This window comes from Salvelinus namaycush, unplaced genomic scaffold, assembly GCF_016432855.1.
Source record: "Salvelinus namaycush isolate Seneca unplaced genomic scaffold, SaNama_1.0 Scaffold218, whole genome shotgun sequence".
NCBI classification, from domain to species: Eukaryota; Metazoa; Chordata; class Actinopteri; order Salmoniformes; family Salmonidae; genus Salvelinus; species Salvelinus namaycush.
In genome coordinates, this window is record NW_024058986.1 from 11,108 (window position 1) to 38,859 (window position 27,752).

The 27,752-nt window shown below is 39.8% G+C and overlaps 1 protein-coding gene across 1 annotated transcript; it reads left to right on the forward strand.

Annotated features, from left to right (window-relative positions):
• Positions 1-11,589: 11,589 nt before the first annotated feature.
• LOC120038398 (NLR family CARD domain-containing protein 3-like) lies at positions 11,590-17,458 on the forward strand. The gene is made up of 2 exons (XM_038984159.1): positions 11,590-11,678; positions 15,418-17,458. Exons 1-2 carry the CDS (start codon positions 11,608-11,610, stop codon positions 17,456-17,458), a joined length of 2,112 nt encoding a protein of 703 aa, XP_038840087.1. The 5' UTR covers positions 11,590-11,607.
• The last annotated feature ends 10,294 nt before the right edge of the window (positions 17,459-27,752 follow it).

A 27,752-nucleotide genomic window follows, 5' to 3' on the forward strand; every position in this document is an offset into this window, starting at 1 on the left:
CTGACGAGGTGTCCTGAATATCTGACGACTAGGTGGGACTAGAGACTTCATGCATAGCTTTAATGTATACCCATAAGTGTAAAATGTCTTTATTCTCAGCACTTATACAACCAATGTTCTACTCTGAGACACATTGGCGATATGGGCCCAGATCTCAAAACATTGTTATAAAAAAACATAGAATGTTTGTTTAACATAATAATAAAAAATGAATATTACTAATGTAACCCACTGTAAAGACTGGGTTTAGTTGATTGTGTTGCACTGCTCATGTCCGCGTTCTGGTACTGCCCGCGTCCCCGTACAGAACTGCCCGCGTCCCCGTACAGAACTGTCCGGATGCTGGCTACCTCTGTCCGGTTCTCCTCTCTTCACTAGATGGACGGTAACTTTAGTGTTTAACCCCTCTGTGTCCAAGGACCAATCTTTTGAATATTATTTTCAGGGCACCTCAATAGCAGGTATTGAACACCGGGTAAATAATCACTAGTCAGAGCCACAACCTCAGTAAACATTCATTATAAAAAATCATCTTAATATCTGATATTGTGAGTAAACAACCTCGGAATAGAAAAGACAAGAGTGCGTCTTCCAGCCCACCAATAAATTACATCATTCAACCCTCCCGGTTAGTAAATTTACCTCAACATGCCCCCGGAGAAGGAAGAGTAACGACACCAGCCTTTTAGCGGGGCTGACTACAACGCTCGCGTTGCTAAATGAATTTCGTTATTAAAAATGACACACTGCTCGGGCGCGGCAACGAGTGTCAGAAAGTCAGTTCTATTTGTGACGCAGTTCACGCTTCATCTCCTCATTGGTTTATAGAAGCAGGTACCCACGTGCCTTCTCCTCATTGGTTTATAGAAGCAGGTACCCACGTGCCATCTCCTCATTGTTTTATAGAAGCAGGTACCCACGTGCCATCTCCTCATTGGTTTATAGAAGCAGGTACCCACGTGTCATCTCCTCAGTGGTTTATAGAAGCAGGTACCCACGTGCCATCTCCTCATTGGTTTATAGAAGCAGGTACCCACGTGCCATCTCCTCATTGGTTTATAGAAGCAGGTACCCACGTGCCATCTCCTCGTTGGTTTATAGAAGCAGGTACCCACGTGCCATCTCCTTATTGGTTTATAGAAGCAGGTACCCACGTGTCATCTCCTCAGTGGTTTATAGAAGCAGGTACCCACGTGCCATCTCCTCATTGGTTTATAGAAGCAGGTACCCACGTGCCATCTCCTCATTGGTTTATAGAAGCAGGTACCCACGTGCCGTCTCCTCATTTAGCAATAAACATAAATTAATATAACTTCTTTAAACAATAAAAGCTAATTTACGAACATTTCTGAAAATGGATATATAGCTTTTTGGAATGAAACTCTTCTTATGTTTCCCCATCTGAGCTCAGAGTAGATGAGAGATGTAATGTTTGTCTCTGTTGTGTTGAAGACCAATCAAGCAGGAGAGACCAGCCTCCCCTGGACCCAGCTGTGTGTCCATGAAGAGTGACCGGTCTATGGATCTACCTATGAGGTTTAGAGAGGGAGACTTTTCTACTGAACAAAGGTAAGAAGAACTCATGGGTCATGGTCAGTGAGTTAAACAACACTGTCTCTAGTCATTTCTCCTCTCCCATTTTCCCATTTCTATTTGTTGTTTTCATAATCCATAGGCTAATCATTTTGTCCATTTTCATAGTTCTAAAACAATATTAAACAAACACAACATTCCCTCCCTGTGTGTGTGTGTGTGTGTGTGTGTGTGTGTGTGTGTGTGTGTGTGTGTGTGTGTGTGTGTGTGTGTGTGTGTGTGTGTGTGTGTGTGTGTGTGTGTGTGTGTGTGTTTGTGCACTCCCTGGAATGGGAGATGTAATCTCTATCCTGATTGCCTAGTCACTTTTACCCCTACATGTACATAATACCTCAACTACCTGGTACCCCTGCACATTGACTCAGTACTGGTACTCCTTATAGTCTCATTATTACCTCAACTACCTGGTACCCCTGCACATTGACTCAGTACTGGTTCCCCTTATAGTCTCATTATTACCTCAACTACCTGGTACCCCGGCACATTGACTCAGTACTGGTACTCCTTATAGTCTCATTATTACCTCAACTACCTGGTACCCCGGCACATTGACTCAGTACTGGTTCCCCTTATAGTCTCATTATTACCTCAACTACCTGGTACCCCTGCACATTGACTCAGTACTGGTACTCCTTATAGTCTCATTATTACCTCAACTACCTGGTACCCCGGCACATTGACTCAGTACTGGTACTCCTTATAGTCTCATTATTACCTCAACTACCTGGTACCCCTGCACATTGACTCAGTACTGGTTCTCCTTATAGTCTCATTATTACCTCAACTACCTGGTACCCCTGCACATTGACTCAGTACTGGTACTCCTTATAGTCTCATTATTACCTCAACTACCTGGTACCCTGCACATTGACTCAGTACTGGTACTCCGTATAGTCTCATTATTACCTCAACTACCTGGTACCCCTGCACATTGACTCAGTACTGGTACTCCTTATAGTCTCATTATTACCTCAACTACCTGGTACCCCTGCACATTGACTCAGTACTGGTACTCCTTATAGTCTCATTATTGTTGTTTTATTGTGTTACTGTTTGACTGGTACTGTATATATAGACATATTGTTGTTTTATTGTGTTACTGTTTGACTGGTACTGTATATATAGACATATTGTTGTTTTATTGTGTTACTGTTTGACTGGTACTGTATATATAGACATAGTGATGTTTTATTGTGTTACTGTTTGACTGGTACTGTATATATATACATATTGTTGTTTTATTGTGTTACTGTTTGACTGGTACTGTATATATGGACATATTGTTGTTTTATTGTGTTACTGTTTGACTGGTACTGTATATATATACATATTGTTGTTTTATTGTGTTACTGTTTGACTGGTACTGTATATATGGACATATTGTTGTTTTATTGTGTACTGTTTGACTGGTACTGTATATATAGACATATTGATGTTTTATTGTGTTATTGTTTGACTGGTACTGTATATATGGACATATTGATGTTTTATTGTGTTACTGTTTGACTGGTACTGTATATATGGACATATTGATGTTTTATTGTGTTACTGTTTGACTGGTACTGTATATATAGACATATTGTTGTTTTATTGTGTACTGTTTGACTGGTACTGTATATATAGACATATTGATGTTTTATTGTGTTACTGTTTGACTGGTACTGTATATATAGACATATTGTTGTTTTATTGTGTTACTGTTTGACTGGTACTGTATATATGGACATATTGATGTTTTATTGTGTTACTGTTTGACTGGTACTGTATATATGGACATATTGATGTTTTATTGTGTTACTGTTTGACTGGTACTGTATATATAGACATATTGATGTTTTATTGTGTTACTGTTTGACTGGTACTGTATATATAGACATATTGTTGTTTTATTGTGTTACTGTTTGACTGGTACTGTATATATGGACATATTGATGTTGTGTTACTGTTTGACTGGTACTGTATATATGGACATAGTGATGTTTTATTGTGTTACTGTTTGACTGGTACTGTATATATGGACATATTGATGTTTTATTGTGTACTGTTTGACTGGTACTGTATATATGGACATATTGTTGTTTTATTGTGTTACTGTTTGACTGGTACTGTATATATAGACATATTGATGTTGTGTTACTGTTTGACTGGTACTGTATATATAGACATATTGATGTTTTATTGTGTTACTGTTTGACTGGTACTGTATATATAGACATATTGATGTTGTGTTACTGTTTGACTGGTACTGTATATATGGACATATTGATGTTTTATTGTGTTACTGTTTGACTGGTACTGTATATATGGACATATTGATGTTTTATTGTGTTACTGTTTGACTGGTACTGTATATATAGACATATTGATGTTTTATTGTGTTATTGTTTGACTGGTACTGTATATATGGACATATTGATGTTTTATTGTGTTACTGTTTGACTGGTACTGTATATATGGACATATTGATGTTTTATTGTGTTACTGTTTGACTGGTACTGTATATATAGACATATTGTTGTTTTATTGTGTACTGTTTGACTGGTACTGTATATATAGACATATTGATGTTTTATTGTGTTACTGTTTGACTGGTACTGTATATATAGACATATTGTTGTTTTATTGTGTTACTGTTTGACTGGTACTGTATATATGGACATATTGATGTTTTATTGTGTTACTGTTTGACTGGTACTGTATATATAGACATATTGATGTTTTATTGTGTTACTGTTTGACTGGTACTGTATATATAGACATATTGTTGTTTTATTGTGTTACTGTTTGACTGGTACTGTATATATGGACATATTGATGTTGTGTTACTGTTTGACTGGTACTGTATATATGGACATAGTGATGTTTTATTGTGTTACTGTTTGACTGGTACTGTATATATGGACATATTGATGTTTTATTGTGTACTGTTTGACTGGTACTGTATATATGGACATATTGTTGTTTTATTGTGTTACTGTTTGACTGGTACTGTATATATGGACATATTGATGTTTTATTGTGTTACTGTTTGACTGGTACTGTATATATGGACATATTGATGTTTTATTGTGTTACTGTTTGACTGGTACTGTATATATAGACATATTGATGTTTTATTGTGTTACTGTTTGACTGGTACTGTATATATAGACATATTGTTGTTTTATTGTGTTACTGTTTGACTGGTACTGTATATATAGACATATTGTTGTTTTATTGTGTTACTGTTTGACTGGTACTGTATATATAGACATATTGTTGTTTTATTGTGTTACTGTTTGACTGGTACTGTATATATGGACATATTGATGTTTTATTGTGTACTGTTTGACTGGTACTGTATATATAGACATATTGATGTTTTATTGTGTTACTGTTTGACTGGTACTGTATATATGGACATATTGATGTTTTATTGTGTTACTGTTTGACTGGTACTGTATATATAGACATATTGATGTTTTATTGTGTTACTGTTTGACTGGTACTGTATATATGGACATATTGATGTTTTATTGTGTACTGTTTGACTGGTACTGTATATATAGACATATTGATGTTTTATTGTGTTACTGTTTGACTGGTACTGTATATATAGACATATTGATGTTTTATTGTGTTACTGTTTGACTGGTACTGTATATATAGACATATTGATGTTTTATTGTGTTACTGTTTGACTGGTACTGTATATATGGACATATTGTTGTTTTATTGTGTTACTGTTTGACTGGTACTGTATATATGGACATATTGATGTTTTATTGTGTACTGTTTGACTGGTACTGTATATATAGACATATTGTTGTTTTATTGTGTTACTGTTTGACTGGTACTGTATATATAGACATATTGTTGTTTTATTGTGTTACTGTTTGACTGGTACTGTATATATGGACATATTGATGTTTTATTGTGTACTGTTTGACTGGTACTGTATATATAGACATATTGATGTTTTATTGTGTTACTGTTTGACTGGTACTGTATATATGGACATATTGATGTTTTATTGTGTTACTGTTTGACTGGTACTGTATATATAGACATATTGTTGTTTTATTGTGTTACTGTTTGACTGGTACTGTATATATAGACATATTGTTGTTTTATTGTGTTACTGTTTGACTGGTACTGTATATATAGACATATTGTTGTTTTATTGTGTTACTGTTTGACTGGTACTGTATATATGGACATATTGATGTTTTATTGTGTACTGTTTGACTGGTACTGTATATATAGACATATTGATGTTTTATTGTGTTACTGTTTGACTGGTACTGTATATATGGACATATTGATGTTTTATTGTGTTACTGTTTGACTGGTACTGTATATATAGACATATTGATGTTTTATTGTGTTACTGTTTGACTGGTACTGTATATATGGACATATTGATGTTTTATTGTGTACTGTTTGACTGGTACTGTATATATAGACATATTGATGTTTTATTGTGTTACTGTTTGACTGGTACTGTATATATAGACATATTGATGTTTTATTGTGTTACTGTTTGACTGGTACTGTATATATAGACATATTGATGTTTTATTGTGTTACTGTTTGACTGGTACTGTATATATAGACATATTGATGTTTTATTGTGTTACTGTTTGACTGGTACTGTATATATAGACATATTGATGTTTTATTGTGTTACTGTTTGACTGGTACTGTATATATGGACATATTGTGAAGTATGTGACTCAATAGGCTCTTAAGGATTAAAGTGGAACTGAGATGAAGTGAATCAGTATCTGTATGTGACAACTCAGTATTAGGAGGATGTTCTTAATGTTTTGTACACTCAGTGTAACGGGCTTCCTCCTTCTCTTCATCCGAAGAGGAGTAACAAGGATTAGACCAACGTGCAGCGGGTTGTGAATACATAATGATTTATTATAAAGACTAAGACAAACACGAAAAACACTTGATCCTTTTACAAAACAACAAACGAAGTAGACAGACCGGGACTACGAACTTATATACAACGAAGAACGAACGAACAAGTACTGATACAAACAAAACGAACTCACGATACAGACCCGTATGGTGCAACAAACACTGACACAGGAAACAATCACCCACCACAAACAGTGTGAAAACACCTACCTTAATATGACTCTCAATCAGAGGAAATGAAAAACACCTGCCTCTAATTGAGAGCCATATTAGGTCACCCTTTAAACCAACATAGAAACAGAAAACATAGACTGCCCACCCAAACTCACATCCTGACCAACTAACACATACAAAAACTAACAGAAAACAGGTCAGGAACGTGACACTCAGTGTATGTTTGTTGCTTTATGTAATGTATATAATCTATTAATATATAATGTTGATATAGTTTAATGCTTTATGTAATGTATGAAATCTATTGATATATAATGTTGATATAGTTTAATGCTTTATATAATGTATATAATCTATTAATATATAATGTTGATATAGTTTAATGCTTTATGTAATGTATATAATCTATTAATATATAATGTTGATATAGTTTAATGCTTTATGTAATGTATATAATCTATTAATATATAATGTTGATATAGTTTAATGCTTTATATAATGTATATAATCTATTAATATATAATGTTGATATAGTTTAATGCTTTATGTAATGTATGTAATCTATTGATATATAATGTTGATATAGTTTAATGCTTTATGTAATGTATGTAATCTATTGATATATAATGTTGATATAGTTTAATGCTTTATGTAATGTATCTAATCTATTGATATATAAGGTTTATATATTTTATGATGTAGTTTCAAGGTGATTCATTATGTTTTCCAGAATCTCCAACCAAACTCAGTCTCTCCAGAGATCAGTCTCTCCAGTTGCCAGTCATCTGTCCATGAAGAGTGACTTCTCTATGGAACGTCCTATACATTTTAGTAATGGATCAGGGACCTTTGACCCCAGGTAAGTTACTGGTCAAAATTGATGATATTACTATTGAAGAATCTTCAAGATCTGAAACCAGATATATTTTGTGTATCTGAGTATTTGACTGGTACTGTATATATGGACATATTATTGTTGTTTTATTGTGTTACTGTTTGACTGGTACTGTATATATAGACATATTGATGTTTTATTGTGTACTGTTTGACTGGTACTGTATATATAGACATATTGTTGTTTTATTGTGTTACTGTTTGACTGGTACTGTATATATGGACATATTGATGTTTTATTGTGTTACTGTTTGACTGGTACTGTATATATAGACATATTGTTGTTTTATTGTGTTACTGTTTGACTGGTACTGTATATATAGACATATTGTTGTTTTATTGTGTTACTGTTTGACTGGTACTGTATATATAGACATATTATATAGTATATTATGGCCTCATTATTGTTGTTTTATTGTGTTACTGTTTGACTGGTACTGTATATATAGACATATTGATGTTTTATTGTGTTACTGTTTGACTGGTACTGTATATATAGACATATTGATGTTGTGTTACTGTTTGACTGGTACTGTATATATAGACATATTGATGTTGTGTTACTGTTTGACTGGTACTGTATATATAGACATATTGATGTTTTATTGTGTTACTGTTTGACTGGTACTGTATATATAGACATATTGATGTTTTATTGTGTTACTGTTTGACTGGTACTGTATATATAGACATATTGTTGTTTTATTGTGTACTGTTTGACTGGTACTGTATATATGGACATATTGTTGTTTTATTGTGTTACTGTTTGACTGGTACTGTATATATAGACATATTGATGTTTTATTGTGTACTGTTTGACTGGTACTGTATATATAGACATATTGTTGTTTTATTGTGTTACTGTTTGACTGGTACTGTATATATAGACATATTATATAGTATATTATGGCCTCATTATTGATGTTTTATTGTGTTACTGTTTGACTGGTACTGTATATATAGACATATTGTTGTTTTATTGTGTTACTGTTTGACTGGTACTGTATATATAGACATATTATATAGTATATTATGGCCTCATTATTGATGTTTTATTGTGTTACTGTTTGACTGGTACTGTATATATAGACATATTGATGTTTTATTGTGTTACTGTTTGACTGGTACTGTATATATAGACATATTGATGTTTTATTGTGTTACTGTTTGACTGGTACTGTATATATGGACATATTGTGAAGTATGTGACTCAATAGGCTCTTAAGGATTAAAGTGGAACTGAGATGAAGTGAATCAGTATCTGTATGTGACAACTCAGTATTAGGAGGATGTTCTTAATGTTTTGTACACTCAGTGTATGTTTGTTGCTTTATGTAATGTATATAATCTATTAATATATCATGTGTATATAGTTTAATGCTTTATATAATGTATATAATCTATTAATATATAATGTTGATATAGTTTAATGCTTTATGTAATGTATATAATCTATTAATATATAATGTTGATATAGTTTAATGCTTTATGTAATGTATATAATCTATTGATATATAATGTTGATATAGTTTAATGCTTTATGTAATGTATATAATCTATTAATATATAATGTTGATATAGTTTAATGTTTTATATAATGTATGTAATCTATTGATATATAATGTTGATATAGCTTAATGCTTCATGTAATGTATCTAATCTATTGATATGTAATGTTTATATATTTTATAATGTAGTTTAAAGGTGATTCATTATGTTTTCCAGAATCTCCAACCAAACTCAGTCTCTCCAGAGATCAGTCTCTCCAGTTCCCAGTCATCTGTCCATGAAGAGTGACTTCTCTATGCATCATCCTATACATTTTAGTAATGGATCAGGGACCTTTGACCCCAGGTAAGTTACTGGTCAAAATTGATGATATTACTATTGAAGAATCTTCAAGATCTGAAACCAGATATATTTTGTGTATCTGAGTATTTACTGTAAAGCCTCAGCTTATCATTTGTTGTTTATGTCATATATTATACGACACTGAGTGTACAAAACATTATGAACACCTGCTTTTTCCACGACGTTGATTGACAAGGTGAATCCAGGTGAAAGCTACGATCCATTACTGACGTCACTTGTTAAATCCACTTCAGTCAGTGTAGATGAAGGGGAGGTTACAGGTTAAATAATTAGCATCAAGCCTTGAGACAGCTGAGACATGGATTGTGTGTGTGTGCCATTCAGAGGGTGAATGAGCAAATCAAACTATTGAAGTGTCTTTGAATGGGGTCGTTGGTCTGAGACACACTGGTCTGTGTAGAATCTAACATTCTAGTAATGGCTCTGTGGACATGTTATTCATTCCAGAGGCTTCTACCACACTCAGACAGCACAGTATACTGTTCCCAGCTGTCTGTCTATGAACAGAGTATACTGTTCCCAGCTGTCTGTCTATGAACAGAGTATACTGTTCCCAGCTGTCTGTCTATGAACAGAGTATACTGTTCCCATCTGTCTATGAACAGAGTATACTGTTCCCAGCTGTCTGTCTATGAACAGAGTATACTGTTCCCAGCTGTCTGTCTATGAACAGAGTATACTGTTCCCATCTGTCTATGAACAGAGTATACTGTTCCCAGCTGTCTATGAACAGAGTATACTGTTCCCAGCTGTCTGTCTATGAACAGAGTATACTGTTCCCAGCTGTCTATGAACAGAGTATACTGTTCCCAGCTGTCTGTCTATGAACAGAGTATACTGTTCCCAGCTGTCTGTCTATGAACAGAGTATACTGTTCCCAGCTGTCTGTCTATGAACAGAGTATACTGTTCCCAGCTGTCTGTCTATGAACAGAGTATACTGTTCCCAGCTGTCTGTCTATGAACAGAGTATACTGTTCCCAGCTGTCTATGAACAGAGTATACTGTTCCCAGCTGTCTGTCTATGAACAGAGTATACTGTTCCCAGCTGTCTATGAACAGAGTATACTGTTCCCAGCTGTCTGTCTATGAACAGAGTATACTGTTCCCATCTGTCTGTCTATGAACAGAGTATACTGTTCCCAGCTGTCTGTCTATGAACAGAGTATACTGTTCCCATCTGTCTGTCTATGAACAGAATATACTGTTCCCAGCTGTCTGTCTATGAACAGAGTATACTGTTCCCATCTGTCTGTCTATGAACAGAATATACTGTTCCCAGCTGTCTGTCTATGAACAGAGTATACTGTTCCCATCTGTCTATGAACAGAGTATACTGTTCCCAGCTGTCTGTCTATGAACAGAGTATACTGTTCCCAGCTGTCTGTCTATGAACAGAGTATACTGTTCCCAGCTGTCTGTCTATGAACAGAGTATACTGTTCCCAGCTGTCTATGAACAGAGTATACTGTTCCCAGCTGTCTATGAACAGACTATACTGTTCCCAGCTGTCTATGAACAGAGTATACTGTTCCCAGCTGTCTGTCTATGAACAGAGTATACTGTTCCCAGCTGTCTGTCTATGAACAGAGTATACTGTTCCCAGCTATCTGTCTATGAACAGAGTATACTGTTCCCAGCTGTCTATGAACAGAGTATACTGTTCCCAGCTGTCTGTCTATGAACAGAGTATACTGTTCCCAGCTGTCTATGAACAGAGTATACTGTTCCCAGCTGTCTGTCTATGAACAGAGTATACTGTTCCCAGCTGTCTATGAACAGAGTATACTGTTCCCAGCTGTGTTTATGAACAGAGTATACTGTTCCCATCTGTCTATGAACAGAGTATACTGTTCCCATCTGTCTATGAACAGAGTATACTGTTCCCAGCTGTCTATGAACAGAGTATACTGTTCCCAGCTATCTGTCTATGAACAGAGTATACTGTTCCCATCTGTCTGTCTATGAACAGAGTATACTGTTCCCAGCTGTCTATGAACAGAGTATACTGTTCCCATCTGTCTGTCTATGAACAGAGTATACTGTTCCCATCTGTCTGTCTATGAACAGAGTATACTGTTCCCATCTGTCTGTCTATGAACAGAGTATACTGTTCCCAGCTGTCTGTCTATGAACAGAGTATACTGTTCCCAGCTGTCTGTCTATGAACAGAGACTTCTCTATGGATCGTCCTGTTAATTCCAGTGGTGCTGGATCAGTTACCTTTGACCGAAGGTACGTCACCACATTTTTGTTGTTGTTGTAATGTGTAATTTGAAAATGTTCAAGATGTCTCTCTCTCTCCTTTATCTCTGTAGTGGATGGTCTACTCTGTTAGAGGATCAGTATCTCTCTCTCTCCTTTATCTCTGTGGTGGATGGTCTACTCTGTTAGACGATCAGTATCTCTCCCTCTCCTTTATCTCTGTGGTGGATGGTCTACTCTGTTAGAGGATCAGTATCACTCTCTCCTTTATCTCTGTAGTGGATGGTCTACTCTGTTAGAGGATCAGTATCTCTCTCTCCTTTATCTCTGTAGTGGATGGTCTACTCTGTTACAGGATCAGTATCTCTCTCTCCTTTATCTCTGTAGTGGATGGTCTACTCTGTTACAGGATCAGTATCTCTCTCTCCTTTATCTCTGTAGTGGATGGTCTACTCTGTTACAGGATCAGTATCTCTCTCTCCTTTATCTCTGTAGTGGATGGTCTACTCTGTTACAGGATCAGTATCTCTCTCTCCTTTATCTCTGTAGTGGATGGTCTACTCTGTTAGAGGATCAGTATCTCTCTCTCTCCTTTATCTCTGTAGTGGATGGTCTACTATGTTAGAGGATCAGTGTTTCTCTCTCTCCTTTATCTCTGTAGTGGATGGTCTACTCTGTTAGAGGATCAGTATCTCTCTCTCCTTTATCTCTGTAGTGGATGGTCTACTCTGCTAGAGGATCAGTATCTCTCTCTCCTTTATCTCTGTAGTGGATGGTCTACTCTGTTAGAGGATCAGTATCTCTCTCTCCTTTATCTCTGTAGTGGATGGTCTACTCTGTTAGAGGATCAGTATCTCTCTCCTTTATCTCTGTAGTGGATGGTCTACTCTGTTAGAGGATCAGTATCTCTCTCTCCTTTATCTCTGTAGTGGATGGTCTACTCTGTTAGAGGATCAGTATCTCTCTCCTTTATCTCTGTAGTGGATGGTCTACTCTGTTAGAGGATCAGTATCTCTCTCTCTCCTTTATCTCTGTAGTGGATGGTCTACTATGTTAGAGGATCAGTGTCTCTCTCTCTCCTTTATCTCTGTAGTGGATGGTCTACTCTGTTAGAGGATCAGTATCTCTCTCTCCTTTATCTCTGTAGTGGATGGTCTACTCTGCTAGAGGATCAGTATCTCTCTCTCCTTTATCTCTGTAGTGGATGGTCTACTCTGTTAGAGGATCAGTATCTCTCTCTCCTTTATCTCTGTAGTGGATGGTCTACTCTGTTAGAGGATCAGTATCTCTCTCCTTTATCTCTGTAGTGGATGGTCTACTCTGTTAGAGGATCAGTATCTCTCTCTCCTTTATCTCTGTAGTGGATGGTCTACTCTGTTAGAGGATCAGTATCTCTCTCCTTTATCTCTGTAGTGGATGGTCTACTCTGTTAGAGGATCAGTATCTCTCTCTCTCCTTTATCTCTGTAGTGGATGGTCTACTCTGTTAGAGGATCAGTGTCTCTCTCTCTCCTTTATCTCTGTAGTGGATGGTCTACTCTGTTAGAGGATCAGTATCTCTCTCTCCTTTATCTCTGTAGTGGATGGTCTACTCTGCTAGAGGATCAGTATCTCTCTCTCCTTTATCTCTGTAGTGGATGGTCTACTCTGTTAGAGGATCAGTATCTCTCTCTCCTTTATCTCTGTAGTGGATGGTCTACTCTGTTAGAGGATCAGTATCTCTCTCCTTTATCTCTGTAGTGGATGGTCTACTCTGTTAGAGGATCAGTATCTCTCTCTCTCCTTTATCTCTGTAGTGGATGGTCTACTCTGTTAGAGGATCAGTATCTCTCTCTCCTTTATCTCTGTAGTGGATGGTCTACTCTGTTAGAGGATCAGTATCTCTCTCCTTTATCTCTGTAGTGGATGGTCTACTCTGTTAGAGGATCAGTATCTCTCTCTCCTTTATCTCTGTAGTGGATGGTCTACTCTGTTAGAGGATCAGTATCTCTCTCCTTTATCTCTGTAGTGGATGGTCTACTCTGTTAGAGGATCAGTATCTCTCTCCTTTATCTCTGTAGTGGATGGTCTACTCTGTTAGAGGATCAGTATCTCTCTCCTTTATCTCTGTAGTGGATGGTCTACTCTGTTAGAGGATCAGTATCTCTCTCCTTTATCTCTGTAGTGGATGGTCTACTCTGTTAGAGGATCAGTATCTCTCTCCTTTATCTCTGTAGTGGATGGTCTACTCTGTTAGAGGATCAGTATCTCTCTATCCTTTATCTCTGTAGTGGATGGTCTACTCTGTTAGAGGATCAGTATCTCTCTCCTTTATCTCTGTAGTGGATGGTCTACTCTGTTAGAGGATCAGTATCTCTCTCCTTTATCTCTGTAGTGGATGGTCTACTCTGTTAGAGGATCAGTATCTCTCTCCTTTATCTCTGTAGTGGATGGTCTACTCTGTTAGAGGATCAGTATCTCTCTCTCCTTTATCTCTGTGGTGGATGGTCTACTCTGTTAGAGGATCAGTATCTCTCTCTCCTTTATCTCTGTAGTGGATGGTCTACTCTGTTAGAGGATCAGTATCTCTCTCTCCTTTATCTCTGTAGTGGATGGTCTACTCTGTTAGAGGATCAGTATCTCTCTCTCTCCTTTATCTCTGTAGTGGATGGTCTACTCTGTTAGAGGATCAGTATCTCTCCCTCTCCTTTATCTCTGTAGTGGATGGTCTACTCTGTTAGAGGATCAGTATCTCTCTCTCCTTTATCTCTGTAGTGGATGGTCTACTCTGTTAGAGGATCAGTCTCTCTCTCTCCTTTATCTCTGTAGTGGATGGTCTACTCTGTTAGAGGATCAGTATCTCTCTCCTTTATCTCTGTAGTGGATGGTCTACTCTGTTAGAGGATCAGTATCTCTCTCCTTTATCTCTGTAGTGGATGGTCTACTCTGTTAGGGGATCAGTATCTCACTCTCCTTTATCTCTGTAGTGGATGGTCTACTCTGTTAGAGGATCAGTCTCTCTCTCTCCTTTATCTCTGTAGTGGATGGTCTACTCTGTTAGAGGATCAGTATCTCTCTCTCCTTTATCTCTGTAGTGGATGGTCTACTCTGTTAGAGGATCAGTATCTCTCTCTCCTTTATCTCTGTAGTGGATGGTCTACTCTGTTAGAGGATCAGTATCTCTCTCCTTTATCTCTGTAGTGGATGGTCTACTCTGTTAGAGGATCAGTATCTCTCTCTCCTTTATCTCTGTAGTGGATTGTCTACTCTGTTAGAGGATCAGTATCTCTCTCTCTCCTTTATCTCTGTAGTGGATGGTCTACTCTGTTAGAGGATCAGTCTCTCTCTCTCCTTTATCTCTGTAGTGGATGGTCTACTCTGTTAGAGGATCAGTATCTCTCTCCTTTATCTCTGTAGTGGATGGTCTACTCTGTTAGAGGATCAGTATCTCACTCTCCTTTATCTCTGTAGTGGATGGTCTACTCTGTTAGAGGATCAGTATCTCTCTCCTTTATCTCTGTAGTGGATGGTCTACTCTGTTAGAGGATCAGTATCTCTCCCTCTCCTTTATCTCTGTAGTGGATGGTCTACTCTGTTAGAGGATCAGTATCTCTCTCTCCTTTATCTCTGTAGTGGATGGTCTACTCTGTTAGAGGATCAGTATCTCTCTCTCCTTTATCTCTGTAGTGGATGGTCTACACTGTTTGAGGATCAGTATCTCTCCTTTATCTCTGTAGTGGATGGTCTACTCTGTTAGAGGATCAGTATCTCTCTCTCCTTTATCTCTGTAGTGGATGGTCTACTCTGCTAGAGGATCAGTCCAGGTGTGCAGTGTGTCAGCAGGTGTTGAGGGATCCAGTCTCTATCACCTGTGGGCACAGGTTCTGCAGACAGTGCATCACCAGATACTGGGAGAAACCTGCTCCTTCAGGAGACTATGACTGTCCTCAGTGTAGAAAGAGATCCAGGACACGTCCTCTACTACAGCACCTGACTGAACCCAATGATGCAAGAGGCTCTGAAAACCATAAAGACAGTCTGCAGAGAGCCATAGTAAACCATAAAGACAGCCTGAGAAGGAGGTATGAATGTGTGATAGAAGGCATGGAAACAGCAGGGAACCAAACTCCCCTCAACAGGATTTACACAGAGCTCTACATCACAGAAGGAGAGAGTGAAGGGGTTAACAATGAACATGAGGTGTGGCAGCTAGAGACAGCATCCAGGACGCCAACCTCACATGACACAGCAATCCACTGCAATGACATCTTTAAACCCTTACCTGGCCAAGAGAGAAGCATCAGAACTGTGCTGACCAAGGGCATCGCTGGCATCGGAAAAACTGTTTCTGTGCAGAAGTTCATCCTAGACTGGGCTGAAGGGAAGGCAAACCAAGATGTGGACATCATATTTGTGCTTCCTTTCCGGGAGCTGAACTTGATCAAAGATCTCCAGTACAGTCTTCTCAGACTTTTAAATGACTTCCACACAGAACTAGACATACGCAATGCAGAGAAACTCACTGCCTGTAAAGCTATGTTCATCTTTGATGGTTTGGATGAAAGCAGACTTCCATTGGATTTCCAGCACAATGAAAAGGTGTTTGATATCACCCAGACATCATCTGTTGATATTCTGCTGACAAACCTCATCAAGGGGAATCTGCTTCCCTCTGCTCTCCTATGGATAACCTCCCGACCAGCAGCAACCAATCAGATCCCCCCTAAGTGTGTTGACCAGGTGACAGAGGTACGAGGGTTCAATGACCCACAGAAGGAGGAGTACTTCAGGAAGAGATTCAGTGATGAGGACCTGGCCAGCAGAATCATCTCACACATAAAGACATCAAGGAGCCTCCACATCATGTGCCACATGCCAGTCTTCTGTTGGATTTCTGCAATAGTCCTTGAACACATGTTGAGTACAGACAAGAGGAGAGAGATGCCCACGACTCTGACTGAGATGTCCATACACTTCCTGCTCATTCAGACCAGCCTGAAGAACCAGAAGTATCATGGAAGAGATGAGATGGATCAAGAGGAGCTCATGGAGTCAGATAAGGAAGTTCTTCTGAAGCTGGGGAAGCTGGCGTTTGAAAATCTGGAGAAGGGTAATCTCATGTTCTATGAAGAAGACCTGAAAGAGGCTGGCCTTGATGTCAAAGAAGCCTCAGTGTACTCAGGAGTGTGCACACAAATCTTTAAAGAAGAGTCTGTGTTATTTCAGAGAGTGGTGTACTGCTTTGTTCATCTGAGCATTCAGGAGTTTCTCTCAGCTGTCTACATGTACCACTGTTACACAACCAGGAACATGGATGCACTGAAGCCCTTCCTCAAGAGAAAGTCTAGAGCCGCGTCTGAAGAGCTAACCTTGGATGAGCTGCTGAAGAGTACCGTGGATAAAGCCTTGGAGAGTAAGAATGGACACCTGGACCTTTTTGTCCGCTTCCTTCATGGCATGTCACTGGAGTCCAATCAGAAACTCCTACGAGGTCTGGTGACACAGACAGAAAGCAGTCCAGAGAGGGTCCAGAAAACAATCCGATCCCTTAAGGTGATGCAGAGGAAGAACATCTCCCCTGAGAGGTGCATCAATCTCTTCCACTGTCTGATAGAGATGAAAGACCATTCAGTACAGGAGGAAATCCAAGCGTACTTGAGGTCAGAGAACAGATCCAAAAACCTCACACATGCTCAGTGTTCAGCGCTGGCCTACATGCTGCAGATATCAGAGGAGGTTCTGGAGGTGTTTAACCTGAAGGAATACAAGACATCAGAGGAGGGTCGTAGGAGACTGCTCCCAGCTGTGAGAGGCTGCAGGAAAGCTCTGTAAGTATTCATGTAAATATCGCACACCAAAATAAATTGTAGTTATAGCAGTATTTTCATTGTCTGTAAGTAGTCATGTGACTATCCCTCAGACCAAACTTTACTGTATGTAGGAACAACAGTATTTTCATTGGCTGACTGGCTCTGTAAGTAGTCATGTGACTATCCCTCAGACCAAACTTTACTGTATGAAGGAACAACAGTATTTTCATTGGCTGAATAAACGTTCTATCAGCTGAAAACTCTTAAACTATAATACAAACTGATCAGAAATGTTATAGCATTGAACCATGAATGTACGATATACACATTATTTGTGTACGGGTAACAGTGTAATCAGGGAAAGCTAAGCGTAACATTTTAATACAACCTGTCTGTCATTGTATTTCTTCTGTGTTGGCAGACTCACTGGCTGTAAACTCACAGACACATCCTGTAAAGTGTTGGCCTCAGTTCTCAGTTCAAACCCCTCACACCTCAGAGAGCTGGACCTGAGTAACAATCACCTGAAGGATTCAGGAGTGAAGCTGCTCTCTGCTGGACTGGGGAATCCCCACTGTAAACTGGAGACTCTGAGGTCAGTGTTGTATATATGTTATATATAGTGTCATCGAAAATAGATATGAAGTGCACTGTATACTTACTACAATCTACATCTGATACCTCACTGTCTGTCTTTTGACTGATACTGCTTTTTAAACTGGTCTGGTCAGTCTACTCAAATATTTGTACTATACATTTTTCTATCTGCAAGCAAAATTTCAATAATTTGTCATTTCTTATCATGATACGTTCATTAATTTATAGATATATATTGCATGTTTCAGGACACTGATGTATCTGAAAATGTTGAATAAATATACTGCCACTATTTTCACCACCAAAGAATATCAGTGTGATTTTAATATGATTTGACTCTTTGCAGGCTGTCAGGCTGTCTAGTCACAGAGGAAGGCTGTGCTTCTCTGGTCTCAGCTCTGAGGTCAAACCCCTCACACCTGAGAGAGCTGGACCTGAGAAACAATGACCTGAAGGATTCAGGAGTGAAGCTGCTCTCTGCTGGACTGGGGAATCCCCACTGTAAACTGGAGACTCTGAGGTCAGTATTGAATAAATGCATTGATTTTCACATTAGTATGACATTATGACCATACAATTCTAGGAGATGGAAGATGAATCTATATGTTGTTTGGGAGAATAAACCAAATGCATCTGCCATTGTCCTTCTACACTACTGGTGTTAAATTAACAGTGTGTTTGAAGTCATGATGATCTCTTTGCAGGTTGTCAGGCTGTGGAGTCACAGAGGAAGGCTGTGCTTCTCTGGTCTCAGCTCTGGAGTCAAACCCCTCACACCTGAGAGAGCTGGATCTGAGTAACAATGACCTGAAGGATTCAGGAGTGAAGCTGCTTTCTGCTGGACTGGGGAATCCCCACTGTAAACTGGAGACTCTGAGGTCAGTATTCCTGTAGTTGGTCAACAAGTGATAACTGTTCACCAGATCCACATGTGTTTACCAGGCACACATAGTCCACACCATATGTGTTTGGACAGTGAAGCTTACAGTTTTAAATTTGGTGCTATGCTCCAGCATTTTGAATTTGAGATAGAATATTTCATATTAGGCAACAGTACAGAATGTCACCTTCTATTTGAGGTTAAAGGTGAGAGGTTAGCATGTTTTGTTGTAGTCTCTGTTATTGGTAATGGTGAGAGGTTAGCATGTTTTGTTGTAGCCTCTGTTATTGGTAATGGTGAGAGGTTAGCATGTTTTGTTGTAGCCTCTGTTTTTGGTAATGGTGAGAGGATAGCATGTTTTGTTGTAGTCTCTGTTATTGGTAATGGTGAGAGGTTAGCATGTTTTGTTGTAGCCTCTGTTATTGGTAATGGTGAGAGGTTAGCATGTTTTGTTAGCATGTTTTGTTGTAGCCTCTGTTATTGGTAATGGTGAGAGGTTAGCATGTTTTGTTGTAGCCTCTGTTATTGGTAATGGTGAGAGGTTAGCATGTTTTGTTGTGTCCTCTGTTATTGGTAATGGTGAGAGGTTAGCATGTTTTGTTGTGGTCTCTGTTATTGGTAATGGTGAGAGGATAGCATGTTTTGTTGTGTCCTCTGTTATTGGTAATGGTGAGAGGTTAGCATGTTTTGTTGTGGTCTCTGTTATTGGTAATGGTGAGAGGATAGCATGTTTTGTTGTGTCCTCTGTTATTGGTAATGGTGAGAGGTTAGCATGTTTTGTTGTGGTCTCTGTTATTGGTAATGGTGAGAGGATAGCATGTTTTGTTGTGTCCTCTGTTATTGGTAATGTGAGAGGTTAGCATGTTTTGTTGTGGTCTCTGTTATTGGTAATGGTGAGAGGTTAGCATGTTTTGTTGTAGTCTCTGTTATTGGTAATGGTGAGAGGTTAGCATGTTTTGTTGTGTCCTCTGTTATTGGTAATGGTGAGAGGTTAGCATGTTTTGTTGTAGCCTCTGTTATTTGTAATGGTGAGAGGTTAGCATGTTTTGTTGTAGTCTCTGTTATTGGTAATGGTGAGAGGTTAGCATGTTTTGTTGTAGCCTCTGTTATTGGTAATGGTGAGAGGTTAGCATGTTTTGTTGTAGCCTCTGTTATTGGTAATGGTGAGAGGTTAGTATGTTTTGTTGTATCCTCTGTTATTGGTAATGGTGAGAGGTTAGCATGTTTTGTTGTAGCCTCTAACTTTCTCACTCATTATTATTCATGATTCATTCATGATCTTTCTCAATCATGGCATCATCAGGCTTGATGCAGTCATTGTGTTCAAGGAATATGGGACCAAATACTAAACTTTTGACCACTTTATTACACTATGAGTGAATTGGTCAGAATACTTCAAATAAAAGGTGATACCCTCAAAGAATAGCAGTGTGGTTTAAGGCACAAGGCGAGACCCAGATGGCACGGGAGGCAGATGGTCAGAGTCTTTGATATTTATTAATATACTAAAAGGGGAAGGCAAGAGAATGGTCGTGGACAGGCAAAAGGTCATAACCAGATCAGAGTCCAGGAGGTACAGTGTGGCAGGCAGGCTAGAGGTCAGGACAGGCAGAATGGTCAGGCAGACTAGAGGTCAGGACAGGCAGAATGGTCAGGCAGGCTAGAGGTCAGGACAGGCAGAATGGTCAGGCAGGCTAGAGGTCAGGACAGGCAGAATGGTCAGTCAGGCTAGAGGTCAGGACAGGCAGAATGGTCAGGCAGGCTAGAGGTCAGGACAGGCAGAATGGTCAGGGAGGCTAGAGGTCAGGACAGGCAGAATGGCCAGGCAGGCTAGAGGTCAGGACAGGCAGAATGGTCAGGCAGGCTAGAGGTCAGGACAGGCAGAATGGTCAGGCAGACTAGAGGTCAGGACAGGCAGAATGGTCAGGCAGACTAGAGGTCAGGACAGGCAGAATGGTCAGGCAGGCTAGAGGTCAGGACAGGCAGAATGGTCAGGCAGGCAGGCTAGAGGTCAGGACAGGCAGAGTGGTCAGGCAAGCTAGAGGTCAGGACAGGCAGAATGGTCAGGCAGGCTAGAGGTCAGGACAGGCAGAATGGTCAGTCAGGCTAGAGGTCAGGACAGGCAGAATGGTCAGGCAGTCTAGAGGTCAGGACAGGCAGAATGGTCAGGGAGGCTAGAGGTCAGGACAGGCAGAATGGTCAGGCAGGCTAGAGGTCAGGACAGGCAGAATGGTCAGGCAGGCTAGAGGTCAGGACAGGCAGAATGGTCAGGCAGACTAGAGGTCAGGACAGGCAGAATGGTCAGGCAGACTAGAGGTCAGGACAGGCAGAATGGTCAGGCAGGCTAGAGGTCAGGACAGGCAGAATGGTCAGGCAGGCTAGAGGTCAGGACAGGCAGAATGGTCAGTCAGGCTAGAGGTCAGGACAGGCAGAATGGTCAGGCAGGCTAGAGGTCAGGACAGGCAGAATGGTCAGGGAGGCTAGAGGTCAGGACAGGCAGAATGGTCAGGCATGCTAGAGGTCAGGACAGGCAGAATGGTCAGGCAGGCTAGAGGTCAGGACAGGCAGAATGGTCAGGCAGACTAGAGGTCAGGACAGGCAGAATGGTCAGGCAGACTAGAGGTCAGGACAGGCAGAATGGTCAGGCAGGCTAGAGGTCAGGACAGGCAGAATGGTCAGGCAGGCAGGCTAGAGGTCAGGACAGGCAGAATGGTCAGGCAAGCTAGAGGTCAGGACAGGCAGAATGGTCAGGCAGGCTAGAGGTCAAGAGGACTATCAAAAAAGAATAGAAGCAGGAGTAGGGAAAAACGCTGGTTGACTTGATAAACATACAAGAAGAACTGGGACAGAGAAACAGGAATCACAGGGATATATACACAGAGGAAACACAGGGATATATACACCAGGGAAACACAGGGATATATACACCAGGGAAACACAGGGATATATACACCAGGGAAACACAGGGATATATACACCAGGGAAACACGGGGATATATACACCAGGGAAACACAGGGATATATACACCAGAGAAACAGAGGGATATATACACCAGGGAAACACAGGGATATATACACCAGGGAAACACTGGGATATATACACCAGGGAAACAGGGTTATATACACCAGGGAAACACAGGGATATATACACCAGGGAAACACGGGGATATATACACCAGGGCAACACAGGGATATATACACCAGGGAAACATACACCAGGGAAACACAGGGATATATACACCAGGGAAACACGGGGATATATACACCAGGGAAACACAGGGATATATACACCAGGGAAACACAGGGATATATACACCAGGGAAACACAGGGATATATACACCAGGAAACACGGGGATATATACACCAGGGAAACACGGGGATATATACACCAGGGAAACACGGGGATATATACACCAGGGAAACACAGGGATATATACACCAGGGAAACACAGGGATATATATACACCAGGGAAACACGGGGATATATACACCAGGGAAACAGGTGGATATATACACCAGGGAAACACGGGGATATATATACACCAGCGAAACACAGGGATATATACACACCAGGGAAACACAGGGATATATATACACCAGGGAAACACGGGGATATATACACCAGGGAAACACAGGGATATATACACCAGGGAAACACAGGGATATATACACCAGGGAAACACAGGGATATATACACCAGGGAAACACAGGGATATATACACCAGGGAAACACTGGGATATATACACCAGGGAAACACTGGGATATATACACCAGGGAAACATACACCAGGGAAACACAGGGATATATACACCAGGGAAACACAGGGATATATACACCAGGGAAACACAGGGATATATACACCAGGGAAACACGGGGATATATACACCAGGGAAACACAGGGATATATACACCAGAGAAACAGAGGGATATATACACCAGGGAAACACAGGGATATATACACCAGGGAAACACTGGGATATATACACCAGGGAAAAAGGGTTATATACACCAGGGAAACACAGGGATATATACACCAGGGAAACACGGGGATATATACACCAGGGCAACACAGGGATATATACACCAGGGAAACATACACCAGGGAAACACAGGGATATATACACCAGGGAAACACGGGGATATATACACCAGGGAAACACAGGGATATATACACCAGGGAAACACAGGGATATATACACCAGGGAAACACAGGGATATATACACCAGGAAACACGGGGATATATACACCAGGGAAACACGGGGATATATACACCAGGGAAACACGGGGATATATACACCAGGGAAACACAGGGATATATACACCAGGGAAACACAGGGATATATATACACCAGGGAAACACGGGGATATATACACCAGGGAAACAGGTGGATATATACACCAGGGAAACACAGGGATATATATACACCAGCGAAACACAGGGATATATACACACCAGGGAAACACAGGGATATATATACACCAGGGAAACACGGGGATATATACACCAGGGAAACACAGGGATATATACACCAGGGAAACACAGGGATATATACACCAGGGAAACACAGGGATATATACACCAGGGAAACACAGGGATATATACACCAGGGAAACACTGGGATATATACACCAGGGAAACACTGGGATATATACACCAGGGAAACATACACCAGGGAAACACAGGGATATATACACCAGGGAAACACAGGGATATATACACCAGGGAAACACAGGGATATATACACCAGGGAAACACCGGGATATATACACCAGGGAAACACCGGGATATATACACCAGGGAAACACAGGGATATATACACCAGGGAAACACAGGGATATATACACCAGGGAAACACAGGGATATATACACCAGGGAAATACAGGGATATATACACCAGGGAAACACTGGGATATATACACCAGGGAAACACAGGGATATATACACCAGGGAAACACAGGGATATATACACCAGGGAAACACCGGGATATATACACCAGGGAAACACAGGGATATATACACCAGGGAAACACAGGGATATATACACCTGGGAAACACAGGGATATATACACCAGGGAAACACAGGGATATATACACCAGGGAAACACAGGGATATATACACCAGGGAAACACAGGGATATATACACCAGGGAAACACAGGGATATATACACCAGGGAAACACAGGGATATATACACCAGGGAAACACAGGGATATATACACCAGGGAAACACAGGGATATATACACCAGGGAAACACAGGGATATATACACCAGGGAAACACAGGGATATATACACCAGGGAAACACAGGGATAAATACACCAGGGATATATACACCAGGGAAACACAGGGATAAATACACCAGGGATATATACACCAGGGAAACACAGGGATATATACACCAGGGAAACACAGGGATATATACACCAGGGAAATAAGCGACACCTGGAGGGGGTGGAGACAATCAGAAGACAGGTGAAACAGATCAGGGTGTTACATGAATATGGAGAAAAATATACTGCCACTATTTTCACCACCAAAGAATATCAGTGTGGTTTTAATATGATTTGACTCTTTGCAGGCTGTCAGGCTGTCTAGTCACAGAGGAAGGCTGTGCTTCTCTGGTCTCAGCTCTGAGGTCAAACCCCTCACACCTGAGAGAGCTGGACCTGAGCTACAATCACCCAGGAGACTCAGGAGTCAGACTGCTCTCTGCTGGACTGGAGGATCCACACTGCAGACTGGAGAAACTCAAGTATGTAGAGGGTTTATGTCAATGTTCATATCAGACATGTTTGACTTATCAGGCTAGTTAAGACAAACATTCTAACCACCACTTGGACAAAGTTATATGCTGACTGTGTGTCCAGTGTGTGTGTGTCCTCTCAAACACAGACTGGACACACACAATAGACACACACACACACGCTGGACACACACACACACACACACACACACACACTGGACAAAAGCTGTTGCCCAATACCTTGCACAGCAGTCGTTTCACCACAGGAATCTGGGGTTGTTACAGTTAATGAACTGGATATTCTATGTTCATTATCACATATCAATCACACTTACAAAAGGGTTCATTGATTATTATATTGAAAAACATATTGAATCAGTACATTGGTGTTCACATTAGTATAACAAAATGACCATACAATTCTAGGAGATGGAAGATGAATCTATATGTTGTTAGAGAGAATAAACCAAATGCATCTGCCATTGTCCTTCTACACTACTGGTGTTAAATTAACAGTGTGTTTGTGAAGTCATGATGATCTCTTTGCAGGCTGTCAGGCTGTCTAGTCACAGAGGAAGGCTGTGCTTCTCTGGTCTCAGCTCTGGAGTCAAACCCCTCACACCTGAGAGAGCTGGATCTGAGTAACAATGACCTGAAGGATTCAGGAGTGAAGCTGCTCTCTGCTGGACTGGGGAATCCCCACTGTAAACTGGAGACTCTGAGGTCAGTATTCCTGTAGTTGGTCAACAAGTGATAACTGTTCACCAGATCCACATGTGTTTACCAGACACACATAGTCCACACAATATGTGTTTGGAAAGTGAAGCTTACAGTTTTACATTTGGTGCTATGCTCCAGCATTTTGGATTTTAGGTAGAATGTTTCGTATTAGGTGACAGTACAGAATGTCACCTTTTATTTGAGAGGATTCATATATGTTTACCTTTTAGAAATGAAAGCACTTTATGTATGTACAGTGGCTTGCAAAAGTATTCACCCCCCTTGGCATTTTCCCCCCAAAAAATTGCCTTACAACCTGTAATTAAAATAGATGTTTTTGGGGGTTTGTATCAGTTGATGTACACAACATTCCTACCGCTTTGAAGATGCTAAATATGTTTTCTTGTTAAACAACCGATAAATAATAAGAACAGAGAACTTGTACATAACTATTCACCCCCCAAAGTCAATACTTTGTAGAACCACCTTTTGTAGCAATTACAGCTGCAAGTCTCTTGGGGTTTGTCTCTATAAGCTTGGCACATTTAGCCACTGGGATGTTTGACCATTTTTCAAGGCAAAGCTGCTCCAGCTCCTTCAAGTTGGATGGGCTCCGCTGGTGTACCGCAATCTGAAAGTCATTCCACAGATTCTCAATTGGATTGAAGTCTGTGCTTTGACTTGACCATTCCAAGACATTTACATTTTTCCCCTTAAACCACTCGAGTGTTGCTTTAGCAGTCTCAAAATCTCTGGAAGACTGAAACAGGTTTCCCTCCATAATTTCCCTGTATTTAGCGCCATCCATCATTCCTTCAATTCTGACCAGTTTCCCAGTCCCTGCCAATGAAAAACATCCCCACAGCATGATGCTGCCACCACCATGCTTCACTGTGGGGATGTTGTTCTCGGGGTGATCTGATTGGGTGTTGGGTTTGCGCCAGACATAGAGTTTCCCTTGATGGCCAAAAAGCTAAATAAACTCTTAGTGTCCTGATTCAGATCTATTTAAACCAACTCTTAGTTTCCTGATTCAGATCTGTTTAAACCAACTCTTAGTTTCCTGATTCAGATCTGTTCAAACCAACTCTTAGTTTCCTGATTCAGATCTGTTTAAACCAACTCTTAGTTTCCTGATTCAGATCTGATTAAACCAACTCTTAGTTTCCTAATTCAGATCTGTTCAAACCAACTCTTAGTTTCCTGATTCAGATCTGTTTAAACCAACTCTTAGTTTCCTGATTCAGATCTGTTTAAACCAACTCTTAGTTTCCTGATTCAGATCTGTTCAAACCAACTCTTAGTTTCCTGATTCAGATCTGTTTAAACCAACTCTTAGTTTCCTGATTCAGATCTGTTTAAACCAACTCTTAGTTTCCTGATTCAGATCTGTTTAAACCAACTCTTAGTTTCCTGATTCAGATCTGTTCAAACCAACTCTTAGTTTCCTGATTCAGATCTGTTTAAACCAACTCTTAGTGTTATTATTCATTATCTATTTATGATTTGTATTAATCAAGGCATAATCAGGATTAATTTAGTATTGTTTAGAAACGTGTTATCTACTCCCTTAGACGGAAAATTACTCCAGTCATCATCCACAGTTCAGTTACTATTGGGCAAAACACAACCCAAAACACAACCAAAACAAACTGCAAATGCAACCAATGAGTTTGGAACCAAATACTACACTTTCGACTACTTTAATACACTATAAGTAAATTGATCAGAATATTTACGACTTCTTCAAATTATCAAAGTATGGGGGGACTAGATACATAAAGTGCTTTCATTTCTAAATGGTGAAACAGATTTGTATTAAAATACCCTCAAATAAAAGGTGACATTATATACTGTCACCTCATATGAAACATTTGATCTGAAATCCAAAATGTTGGAGAATAGAGTCACATTTAAAATGTTAGCTTCACTGTCAAAATAGATATGGTGTGGACTGTATACTCAATACAATCTAAATCTGATACCTCACTGTCTGTCTTTTGACTGATACTGCTTTTTAAACTGGTCTGGTCAGTCTACTCAATTATTTCTACATGCTTCTATCTGCAGGCAATACTTTGATAATTTGTCATTTCTAATAATGATACAATAATTTTCTGAATAGATATGGCAGGTTTCAGGACACTGATGTATCTGAAAATGTTTAAAAAAAATATACTGCCACTATTTTCACCACCAAAGAATATCAGTGTGATTTTAATATGATTTGACTCTTTGCAGGCTGTCAGGCTGTCTAGTCACAGAGGAAGGCTGTGCTTCTCTGGTCTCAGCTCTGAGGTCAAACCCCTCACACCTGAGAGAGCTGGACCTGAACTACAATCACCCAGGAGACTCAGGAGTCAGACTGCTCT